General features: G+C 30.7%; 1 protein-coding gene across 1 annotated transcript in view; it reads left to right on the top strand.

The window, feature by feature from the left end:
- The window catches only part of LOC143252952 (transformation/transcription domain-associated protein-like), a 258,974-nt gene that overhangs the window by 100,291 nt on the left and 146,118 nt on the right, over window positions 1-12,565 (top strand). Inside the window, 9 exon segments of the mRNA XM_076505896.1 lie at window positions 203-256; window positions 2,413-2,451; window positions 3,292-3,388; window positions 3,613-3,707; window positions 3,899-4,064; window positions 6,323-6,489; window positions 9,402-9,602; window positions 10,244-10,333; window positions 12,401-12,552. Of these exon segments, the coding sequence (XP_076362011.1) occupies window positions 203-256; window positions 2,413-2,451; window positions 3,292-3,388; window positions 3,613-3,707; window positions 3,899-4,064; window positions 6,323-6,489; window positions 9,402-9,602; window positions 10,244-10,333; window positions 12,401-12,552 (1,061 nt within the window).

Genomic DNA, 12,565 nt, shown 5'->3' with positions numbered 1-12,565 from the left:
TTTGCAAGGTATCATCACAGTTTAAGTTTTCTTACTGATATATTTTTTATTATTATCATATGTGATGTTTTTGTAGTCTGATGTGCATGTGTTATTGTTGACAAGACTGATAAAGTTGACTATTCAGTTTTTTCTCTTAAGATTTACCAATAATAGATAGCCTGGTGGTGAGTGAGAATGACAATTTTTTTATAATTTTTAGTTCACAATGATGAATTCCTTGACCTTTAAGGAGGTTTTTTCTACAACAATTGATGTAAGTATACTTTGAAATATTAAAATTAAACATATGAATTTAATCTATTTTTCATCATGATATTAAATACTTTACATGAGAAGTGTAAGTGACACTAACCAAACAGATTATTTATTTTGAAGATGTATTTTATCTTTGTATATGTTCATTAAGATATTCTTAAGAAGTATTAAATAGAGTACATAGAAGTTATGTTGTCGTTTTTTGATCCTGGTCGAAAAATCTTGGTATAGTAAGCTAGAAAAATTTACATCTGCTTTGAATATTATTTGCTAGAAAAAATTGAATCTGCTAGAAAAAAAGGCATTGATTGTCTAGTAGAGCAGTTATCTGTATGAAAGGTGTTTTTGACATTAATAAAAATATAATGATTTTTGATAAACAAATGCTGAAAATTATTTTGCTAAGTAATTGTTTTTAAAAACAATGGACAAATAATAGTGCAAAGTAATTTAATGCAATAATATTTACAAAAATTTGCTCGAAAGTTTAGGGGTAAAAGGAAATTTGAGCTCTGATTTGTCATCAGACCTTTGAAAGAAATAGTTTGGTTGAAAATTGACCTGATATTTCTCTTCACAAACTTTGCAATAGATTTTGAAAATGTACATGAAGACTATGTGAATAATTAAATAGCCATACAAATGTTATGACATACTACTACTGACAAGAGCACAGGAACTGGGAGTTCTGTGCAGTTCTTAGTGATGTTAAAAGAAGAGTTGATTTTTTTTCCATTGCATGTTTGTAAATAATTTGCTCAAAGCATCTAAGCATGAATTGTATTTTAAAAGGTATAGCTTCTGAATTTTTTGCTAGGCTTGCAGTACCATTGCATGATATGCATAATTAGTTTACTGTGGAAAAGTATGGTTGTCAGCCACTTCAGGAAAACATTTGTTCCTAGTATTGAGGCTCAAAAGCTGGTTATGTTGAGTAGCATGATTATCTGATCAATTTGTTTGCTTTCAACATTTTGATGCAAAGCAGTTGCAAGCATTATATCAAAGAGGTTTGTAGTTAATGTGGTTATACTTAAACTGATGCTAGTTTCATTTTATTAACATGTTTTAATGTAACAACAACCAGAAGTATGATTTTAGTGGCTATTTTATCACTACTTTAAAAATTCTCACATCAGTGACTTCTTACATAATTTTTTCATGATACATTAAAATTATTCAAAAATGAGTTAGCCAACAGAAAGGATTAATTTATATCAATTTACAGAGTATATTCAATTGACTCACTACATTGAAGCATCACAAAATGATTGTGCAATAATAACAGATAAACAACTGACGTTTAGTTTAGCTAGGATTCTTGGAGAGATTAAAGCAAAGTGATAAAAGCTTAGTTTCGTGATAAGTTACAAGAACAAAAGGTGTTTCTAAACAATGTCTTCTACGGTTAACTGTTTTTTCAAGCTTTTGAAAATCGTGTTACCATGTTATACTTCATTTGAATTATGGTGTTACATTATTATACAAAAATAAATGTGTTTGTGGAACCAGATCAGGTTGAGAATTGTCAGACATAATAAGATAATTTTGCACTCAACTGTATCAGGTATTGTTTTACTTACAAGACTGCTATTTGTTAGTTTGTTTTCATTAATCCTTAATTTGCTGCTTGAATGGTCTTGAAAATCACAAAGGTTAAATGTAGAGGCTTTAAAGCAAAATCTGTGAAATCAAGTCTGTATCCACCTAATTCATTTTTGTAATAAAAATGTTAAACAATATCTTTGGGTCTCGTGTTTTTTAAAAAGTGTTGATAAAAATGACAAAAGCTTTTATGTTAAACATTGCTTAGGGCTAGAATTTGTTGCAGTTTCATATTTCATAGGGAAGAAAGGCTGGAATTATTCAGTATCTCTCATTTACACACTTGGATTGATCACATTTAATAAATGTGTAAAGGATTAAATTGAATTTGCAAGTTCATTTTTAATTAATAGATACTAATTTTGTTTATATGTTGAGCATTGCAAGACATTCTTTTACTTGAGATGCAAAGGTAATTTTTTATTTTGCATAATAAGTTTATGAAAATAGTTTGTTGTGTTGAAACATGCTAGGGAGTTTATCAGCTAGTCAAGTAGTTTAAGTTGTATTTTGCATATGTCTACAAATAAAACCTTTTTGATATTTTAGTATGTTGTTGAACGAATCTACAAGAATTATGCCTTGCAGGTGAGATCCTTTTTATTGTTACATAGTGTTATTGCAAACATTTGAATTTACAACTTGCTTTTTAAGTAACAGTTTTTAACAAAATTTAAATGCACATTTCTTTTGTTAATGCCTGTCTGTTTCATACCATGTGGGAGTTATAAGATAAAAAACAGTTTACAAAGGACCTGTACTGAATTTAGCCACCATATAAAAGAATACTTACCTGTTCGTAAACTGAAGCCAGAACTCGATAAAATTATTAAAGCTTGTAAACTGTAACTTACCTTATAACTTGAAGAAAATAGTCTTATTGCTATTCATAATGTGACAGCTGCTTAAATCTTATTCAATCATGTTTTCACAGTTAGCAGAGCATTTTTTTGGAAAGTTTGGTTTTTTTTCTTTACAATATTTGGACTATACTGAATATTTGAGGTTGTTCCAAATTTTATATCTTCTTTAAAAATAATATTTGTGTTTATGAATATTATTGTGCTATATCAAGTATCCAATGGGTTCCAGTGGATTTTATGGTTTATTGTTTACTTGATCATTGTTGTTTATAGAAAAAAAATTGTTTTTATTTCAACAAAAAATTGTATTGAAATGTATACATAAAAGTCAAAATGATGGTTCTACAAACCTTGCAAATTTGTATTGTTATCTTATATCATTATTACTATAAAGAATTTGAAGTCTTCTGGTTTTTACTTAGATAACCTTTAAAGAAAGACTATATTTTTTTAATGATTAATTTTCTTTTATTAACTGAAAGCAATTTGTGAGTGTTAATTTACAAGAAAAAAAACTTTGTCACTTGGTTGATGAATACACATGGTTCTTTTATTTTCTGTTTAGATTGTGGCCAACTCTTTCCTTGCTAATGTTCAAACCTCTCCAATATTTGCTACTATTCTGGTTGAGTATTTACTTGAAAGAATGGATCAAATGGGTTGTGAGTATACAATAAATAAGTGCAGTTGGAAATGAGTTCTGTGGTATAATATAGTAATGATACAGTCAGGTTGCTATAAACTTGATTATACCCTAACTGTACAAGCTTTTTTTTTTTTTTTTTCTATGCTTGTAAAAATAAAGTTTATAGATTTTAACTTTTATTGTTTATATTTGAGTCTAAGAACCTGGCCTGAATATTACTAATTGTATTGTTATTTTTAGCCAACATGGAAAGGTCCAATCTCTATTTACGGCTCTTCAAGCTTGTCTTTGGCTCTGTCTCACTCTTTCCTGCTGCAAATGAACAAATGCTTAAGGTAAGATTTTTTTTTTTAATATTCTGTCTTTATAATAGCTTAGTGATATATAAAATGTTTGTTTTTTTGCAGTTATTACTTTCTCAAGATCAGAACACTTGCAAAAGCATAATACTTTCATTTGAATAATGATTCTGTCTAAGTTTAGAATTTATTATAAAAATTATACAAATATTCATATTACTTTTTAGCCCCATCTGCATGAAATTGTCAACAAGTCAATGGAACTAGCTCTCAGTGCTAAGGAGCCCTACAATTACTTCCTATTACTGCGAGCATTATTTCGCTCAATAGGGGGTGGAAGTCATGATTTGCTTTATCAAGAATTTCTGCCACTTTTGCCAAACTTACTTCAAGGTGTGTATATTTATTTTTTGTTATTTGATTTCTTTTCGCAGGGTTATGTTTATGTTTTCAGAAAGATCATTAATGTATCAATTTTAGGAGGTTGAATATGATGAAACATCACAATTCATTTAAACTGGCTCAGAAAAGGTTTCCAGAACTTAAAAAGAAGCTTTGTTTCATTACACTTCAACAGCACACTTTCTTTTGAAATTGATAAGTTTCAACAATAATTTTATCTATTATAATTTTCATTTAACTCTCATATTGTGCAAATTCTAGTCAGCAGTAATTTACAATAAACAAATTATACTTCAAATGTCACATTTATACAGGACCAGATTTATAGGGGATCCAATAGGACATTTATTTAGAGTCCAAAACTCTAGATGTGCTATGAAAAGACATTCATTGCATGTTAGTTAAAATTGATACAAATAGTTTAATTGTGTTATTAACTCTGTTATTGGCTTAGTCATCCATGTTTGTGACTCTAAGCTGACCTTTAGAGTTTCCATACTCTAACTTCTAATATGTGTGTCTTCAGGAAACTTCTTAAGCAAATGAAATAAGAAAAGTAAGAAAACTATAAGATGAAAAAGTGTTATTGTTTATAACATGAAAAATCACCTTGCAATCAGACTAACAACTTAGAATGTTTAGTAAATGCTTGCCAAATTTTATTAAGATACACTTAGTAAAACCAGAATCTTGCTATGTATAGTTTAATGGTTATGCAGTGATCACAATTTTGATTAAAATGACCAAGCCTGTGTACATGGAGTTAATTAATTTGTTTTTGATGTTACATAGTTTTAAAGCTTTTTATATGTTACAGATACCAATATGTTTAGGGCATCATAAGGAGTTTTTTGTTGATATTAGTAAGACCAGCAGTAAATTTGATTAAAAAAAAATCCAAATTGTAAACCCTGTCTGTTGCTAGAATGCTTATAATAACACATATAGTATTTGCTGTTTCTTCATGCAGACTATATAAGCAGAATGTACTAAGTATGCATGCCTTGTGAAGCTCTTCACATAAAGCTGTAATTGCTATTCACTCCTGTTTACATTTGTTTTCAACCTAGTTAGTAAAGCATACAGGATAATTTATTACCTCTTTGGTTCTCATAATCTTGCTGCTTTTTTTTCTTAATTTTTTTTAATAATTGTTGATAATAGGAACTTAAGTCAGTGTATCACACTTTTCATTGTTTTATGTTGCATGTCTAAATTATAACACGCATGTGATGGACTTATAAAATAGGATTATGAATACTTTTGCTTAATGCTTGCTTTTAGTAACTACTTGTCGGTGATTAAGTTACTCTTTCGTGATTAATTTGTGTGTAGTAATGATTTTACATCATGTGACAAAAATAACCTTTTATGATGGCCTCACCTTTTTCTCTAAGTCCTAGGGTTATCAACTGTATTTAATTTCTGTTACACTTAGGTATTTGTTTAACATTTATTCAGCAATAAGTCTAAATGCTTATACTGGTAAAACATTGGATTTTAATACCCAGTGTGGACAAAGCACAGATAGTCTTTTGTCTAACTTTATGCTAAATGACTAAAAATCCTGAAGTTGTTTCCTTAAGAGTATGAGTATGTAATGCAAACTAACTGTTAGTGTATGGCATAAACATCTAATGGATGACTGTGCTTGTTGTGTGATTTATATTGAATGTTTATGGGTCAACCTTCCAGAGCAAGGCTAGTTTTCAGCTTGAGTAAGAATCGTATAAAGGCTAAAATGTTTTAAATAATGAGAAAATGCAATGCAACATTTAGGCTGTATTAATGAATATAAATAATACTAAAATATCCTACAGATATTCAAAGATTTTCTTAACATTGGAAGCAGCAAGTAAAGGTTTCACCACTTATCCAGCTTGAGCAATTTCAGAGGATACAGTGATTGATTTTTTGAGTTAAACTTGTTTGCAAATAATAATTTAACATTAACTTTTATACTGACATTTAGTCATTGATTCTGTCAGCCCTCTATTACAAACTTAAATAATTTACTGCTTTTATATTTACTTTAACATGTGTATGCTTCTTAAACAGTTGTTTGTTTTGAAACTTCTATATGGACAATTCCATACGATTGTTAGTTTATGAATGATCTCTTTGTAGCATGTCCACAATCTTAGTTTAAGAGTGAGTTCATATTATTTATGTATGATTTACCTGTGATTTATAAAGTATTTATTAATTGTTTTTCTTTGGATATTTTTCACTTGAAACCTGGAATCTAGGACTCAACAGTTTACAAAGTGGTCTGCATAAACAACATATGAAAGATCTCTTTGTGGAGCTTTGCTTAACAGTTCCAGTCAGGCTAAGTTCTCTTTTGCCTTATTTGCCTATGCTTATGGATCCCTTAGTTTCTGCTCTAAATGGCTCTCAGACTCTTGTCAGTCAAGTAAGATTTTATGAAGTTGAATCTGTTTACTTAATCACTGAATAACCTTTGTATTGAAAAATTGTGTTTCTGAAAATAACTACTCTGCCTCTTTGGCCGTAAAACAGGATTGTATTTAAAGAGAAATAGTCACAATTTGAACTGGAGTAAACTTTAGATATAACTGTATCATCAAGTAAAATAGATATATTTTGCTTAATACTTTTTGTTTTAATGTTACTTCATTAGTTAATGTTTTTTATTTTATTTTAGGCACTTAAATATTTAAAATGTTAAGTAGATTTTACAAGACCCATCAGCTTGAACACTTTTGAATAGGTGCTACAATTAAGCTTCTGAAACTTTTGAAATATAAATATACTATTTTTTTTCCAGTGTGATCTCTTTTCTCTCCTCATAGAAATACTTTTTCAATTGGCATTGCCCTTTATCAGCACTAATTTTTAATGCAATTCATTAGCTTTCCATTTCCAATTTCAGCATATCCATATGCAAATGATCTTGAAGCAACTCTCCACCAATAGAAGCACAATACAACCCCTACACTAATCAATGCCCTTTAACATTTGCACTTTTTTAATCTACTTCTCAATTGGTAGCAGCACTGTACAGATGTGCTAGTGTTTCATTTGCAGATTTGCCTGTGCTTTCAGTTATACTAGTGACTTTTTTGTTTACTATTTATTTCTGTTTTTCCTATTTTCTTATATTGTGCCATGCTGCTTTTCTGTTTGTATTATGAATCCCACTCTGTGGCAAGTGGTGTCTGATTAGGTATACTTTTTTTTTTTTAATATGCACTATCCATTTTGTGACCATACAAGTTGTAAATTACATTGTAGCCCTTCCCACTGCAAATCTGATGCAAAATTCCAAATGCTACCAGGTGATGGTTGTGTGTCTCCATAGTTTTTTTTACCTATGACTAAATAATTCCATTGCAGGCAAAGATGGAATGTTCTATAGGACTGCTTGTAGTTCCCTCTAGTAGTATCTTACTTCATAAATATCTTCATCTCTGACTGCACATTCATGGACTAAAGCAGACAGATTGCTGCTCCATGTCATTAAGTCTCTTCCTACCATGGACCTGATGTACAATTTTCAATGTGGCCTGCTTTTGGTGGATCAACTTTGATGTAATGGCTTTGCTTTTCGAAATGGCATTGATAGGTACCAGTGATGCACTTTTTGAGACTCTCCAATGCAGCTCCCCCCCTTTTTTTTTTTCCTAGTGGAATATGAGAAACCTTACTGCCTACCAATTCCCATTTGTTGGGATAGTGGACCCATGGATGCTTGCTCTCCTGAGTGATGAAACATAACACTTTGTTAAGAGTAGAGTGGTGGAATTCTGAAGCTGTTGCTGGCATATTACCCTTTCTGATGTGGACTTGATGTACAATCCCTGATGCTGCCTGGTTTTAGTTGTTGCATAGTGCCTTTGTATCTGATTTTTTTTCTGTGGCATGATTCCCTTCCTGTTGCAGAACTGATGATCAGTTCCAGATGCTGCCAGGTTTTGGTTGAAACACTCTGCCATGTCCTAAATATATACTATATGTCTATCATTGCAGTCCCACTTTAGGATAAGACATACTTCCTCCCTACCATTCTCCAGATGTATATTCCAAGTGGCTAAAGTGTTGGTTGGGGATGATTCAGCTCATTAAGTCTTCACCTATGTGTTGCCAGTTTTCCCACCTTCTAGTGTGGATTGGATGACACTTTGCCACTGCCACCAAGTTTTGGACTGGAGATGCACTCCAACTTTGTGATCCCTCATCCTACTATCAGCTGGATGTCATTTCCTAGCAGATCTAGTGTTAGTTTTAGGTGGATGCAGCATATGTTTATCCACTTATATATAGCTGAAGATTTTTTTACTGTGGACTGGAAGTACTGTACCTGTTACCATTGGGTTTTAAGTCATAGATATCACTCTACTGGCGATTTTCACCTTTGTACTGTTTGCTGGCATCAGTTCTTGACAGATCAGGTGTTGGTTGGGTTATAAATGCATATGCATGTAATAATGGGTTATGGTATGGAAACTTGTCTTCCCTACTTTTTCTTGTTTTGCAGTGAAGATGTAGGTGTTCCTCTACCTACCATGGATCTGATGTTCCATTCCAGATACTATCTTATTTTGATTGAAGTCAAACTACCATTATGATCTATTGTGCCCTAGCCACTTGACAACCATGAGTCCCATTCATTGGTTATACATATTCTAGGATTCCTTCTTGTTTACAATATTGTCATGAAACAGTGAAGGGCACTTTCTACAGGAAGAATGTATTTTTTGTTGGCCTTCTACCAGATTAGTGTAAGATTCTATCTATTTTGTGAGAAAAGGCAAAATATTGTACTAAACGTTAGCATATTTTTAAGCTGAAATTATATTTCTGATATATATTTACTTCTGTGTTTCCCATCCAGCCTCCCTACTTTTGATAGCATATGGTATAGGTCTTTTGACTAATCATGAGTGCAGATGTGAAGAGGGTGATGATTTATGATAGTAATGGTATCATGCTTCTGTTGGTGGAGAGCTGTTGCATGATCATTTGCATGAGGATATGCAGAAGTGGGAGTTGAAGGCTAGTACCATGAACTGAGAATTTGTGCTGACAGAAGGCAGTGCTACTCAAGAAAAACCAGTTTTGTTAGAAGAGGTGAATATCTTTTGGAAATACACTTTCAGTGTAAGAAAATTCTAACATTTGATAATCCTTTGTGTTTAATCTTTCATCATAAAATGTTTAGCAGAAGTTATTTTAATAGACAATTTATTAAAGGTAGAGAAAGGAGTTTGAAATTCTTTTTTTAATACAAAATTGCAAATTTTTAACAAATTAAAGAACCCAGCTAGAATAAGGAAGATGAGCTTTGTTATTTGAAAAACACAGGGGCTTCGTACATTAGAATTGTGTGTGGATAATCTTCAGCCAGACTTTCTGTATGATCATATCCAACCTGTTAGAGCTGAACTCATGCAAGCTTTGTGGCGCACTCTTCGTAATCCTGCAGATAATGTAGCCCAAGTGGCTTTTCGTGTTTTAGGAAAGTTTGAAGGGGGAAATCGGAAGATGATGGTAGAACCTCAGAAAGTAAGATGTTTCATTTTTGTCCAGTAAAACAATCTTGGTAAACTATGGAAATAAATATGGTCTTTATTTAAAAAAACAAAAAAAACTAAAACTAAAATATTAAGTTTTGTCAAAAAGTTCATGCTCTTACTGGTAACTTGTTAAACAGAGATAAAAGATAATGAATTATTTGCACACAGTTAGTTGAACAGTACATTTCCAATTTATATTTTAGTGTGCTTTGCCTGTTACTGTATTTTGGTCTCTAAACAGCTATTTTTATTAATTGTGTACTTGTGTGTATTCTTAGTTTGTTTTTTGTTTTAATAAAGAATCAGAAACTGGTTAGTGTTATAGTGATACAAGAAACAAAATCTACGAAGAAAAGTTATTTTTATTTATTTTCTTGAAATTAACAGTCCTTTGTCATTCAAACTCTGTATCAAGGCTTGCTTAAAGTTAACTTTAGTGCTACAACTTTTCTACAAGTATTAATGTATCTTATTCTGAAATGTATAACTTAATGCAATTTTAATCATGAAGTGAATGAATTTTTCTTTCATATGTTGTTTGCATGAAAGATTTGAGATTGCAGTGTACTTTATTACTTTTTGATAATTGTCTAATATATATTTATTCTATTTCTCCTTGTTTTTATTTAGCTGGAACACAATGATCGAGAGAGTGTTGGTCCATGCCTTACAGTTTATTTCCAGGAACACAAAGTACCTATTGCTCTTCCTGTTGAAAAAGTAAGATCAGTTTATGGATGCCAAATTTATCATAGAAAAATGTTATTTTGCATTTAAAATAAAGTTGCTTAAAAATTTAATTTATAAACCTTATGTTAGAAATGATTATACTTTGTTTATATTTATTTCAAATTTCACCTTGTCATGACTGGTAAGCACATTGCAGATGTCAAATGTACACATACAGAGCTCAACTGTAAAAATTATTTATTGTTGAATATACAAAACATAATATTTGTCATACAGTAAAACAACTCTTGTTTATATGTATGACACTGGAAAATCTTTTTAATTATGTGATGTGCAACCCCCAACTTTGCAAAATATTTATCCTGTATGCATGTAGATTTGCAACAGGAGTCATGATTTTCCCATTTCATCTCCATTTCCCATCACAAAAAATTTTATTTTTCTCCATTCAAGTATTATTAATGTTGCAATTTAAATGTTTGCTAGATGGAAGAGCAAGTTAAGATTCATCCAGTAATGAAACTTTTGCTTATGTGTTTGATACTGGGAGAATTTTTTATTACACGATGTGCAACTCTCAGCTTCTAAATTTTTATCTTGTGTGCATGTAGAATTGCAATAGGGGTCATGATTTTCCCATTTCATCTCCATTCCCAATTGCAGAGAACTTTATTTTTCTCTCTATTCAAATGCACAAAAAAAAATTGGGTAGATGAATTTTTTGTGAGTAGTGGAGCAAAACAAAGGTAAAGAGGTCACATGTATATCCAATGTTAATGGAGTTATAAAGTGATGAATAGCATCTGAAACAGTTCTGTATTATCAGTTTTTTAAGTATCTACCAAGCACTCAAGCCAGAAACTATCGTTTATGACCAGAAATTGCAAAAAATGTAGAAAAATGTTCTCAAAGCAGTGCTATTTGTTTACAGACGTGCAGGGTGCAAATATGACATTATGAATATATCACGTGAATCTAATGCATTGGTACCATGGGTAATTGGCTAGTGGTTATAATGTTTCACCAGATTAGCCTGATAAAATGTTGTAACTACAAATATCACACTTTGTAAATCCAATAAAAAGAGTTTTAAGTTTTACATAACTTCTCTTAATTATTATTGAAGATTGAAAATAACTATAGTCAACATTTAAATACAGTTGAATAAAGCAGATATAAACTTTTATGTCAACGTAGATTGAATAAAAGTGAAGTGAGCAGTAGTTTATGGTTTCTTGAAATATTGACTAGTAGTAGCTTTTGTAGGAAAGAACAAAGAAATTGATTGGGAAATTTGGAACAATAATGGACAGAACGAAGATCTAGAAGTTGTTTTGAGAGTTTATTTATATCATTCTCTTCATTCAACAAAAATATTCACATTAAGTTAAATTGTGTTTGTCTGAAAGTTGCAGAAACTATTTTAAATGATAAGACATAAGATAAACTAAGTTTATTTAACAAGTATGGTAGGCTTGGACAAAATAGTCTGACTCTTTCAGATTCTTACTTATTATATAATATTTAAACAAAGAACATAAGTAAAATAACTTATTTATTAAAAATAAATAATACTTAAGTATACAGATGGTGGACAAAAAAGTGGCTTCCTTTGAAAACATTGTTAATTTGTTACATCTTTTATCAGATAACAGTAATATGTAAAACTGTGTTTTTAGAATGAACTCAACAAAATCTGTTCAAATATTATCTCAAATCCTAATTTCAACACTGGCTTTAATAAATACCTGAACTTCTCATGATTTTAGTTACATATTATCATAAAAAGTGTTGTTCACCTGCTGTAGTTTCTTAGACTTTCTTATTCAATTGGTCTATAAAATGATCAAACAAGTTTGTTTATTACAAACTCTTATCTACATCGATTGCACTAAAAACATATGAGAAAAGGACATTGTCAGTTAACATTTTAAAAAGCATTTTATCTAATTTTCAAAATAAGCAGAAATATTGTGATTTTTTAAAGTGGAATAAAGAAAATATAATTGAACTTAAAACTATTAGTAGAAAGCCTTTATACAGTGTGTGATTTTGATTTTTGTAAAGTTCACTGTATTTATATTTATTATACCACAGATTATAGAAACAGCTTTTAATGCCCTCAAGTCAAGTAGCACAGAACCATACTATAGGAAGCAATGTTGGGAAGTCATCAAAGGATTTTTAGTAGCCAACATTCAACAGGATGATGACAGACAGAAAATGCAACAGCTGTTTTCTCATCCTAGGTTGCTGTTTTTT

This window comes from Tachypleus tridentatus, chromosome 6 (genome assembly GCF_004210375.1).
Source record: "Tachypleus tridentatus isolate NWPU-2018 chromosome 6, ASM421037v1, whole genome shotgun sequence".
NCBI classification, from domain to species: Eukaryota; Metazoa; Arthropoda; class Merostomata; order Xiphosura; family Limulidae; genus Tachypleus; species Tachypleus tridentatus.
This window is presented reverse-complemented; position numbering and strand designations above follow the sequence as displayed.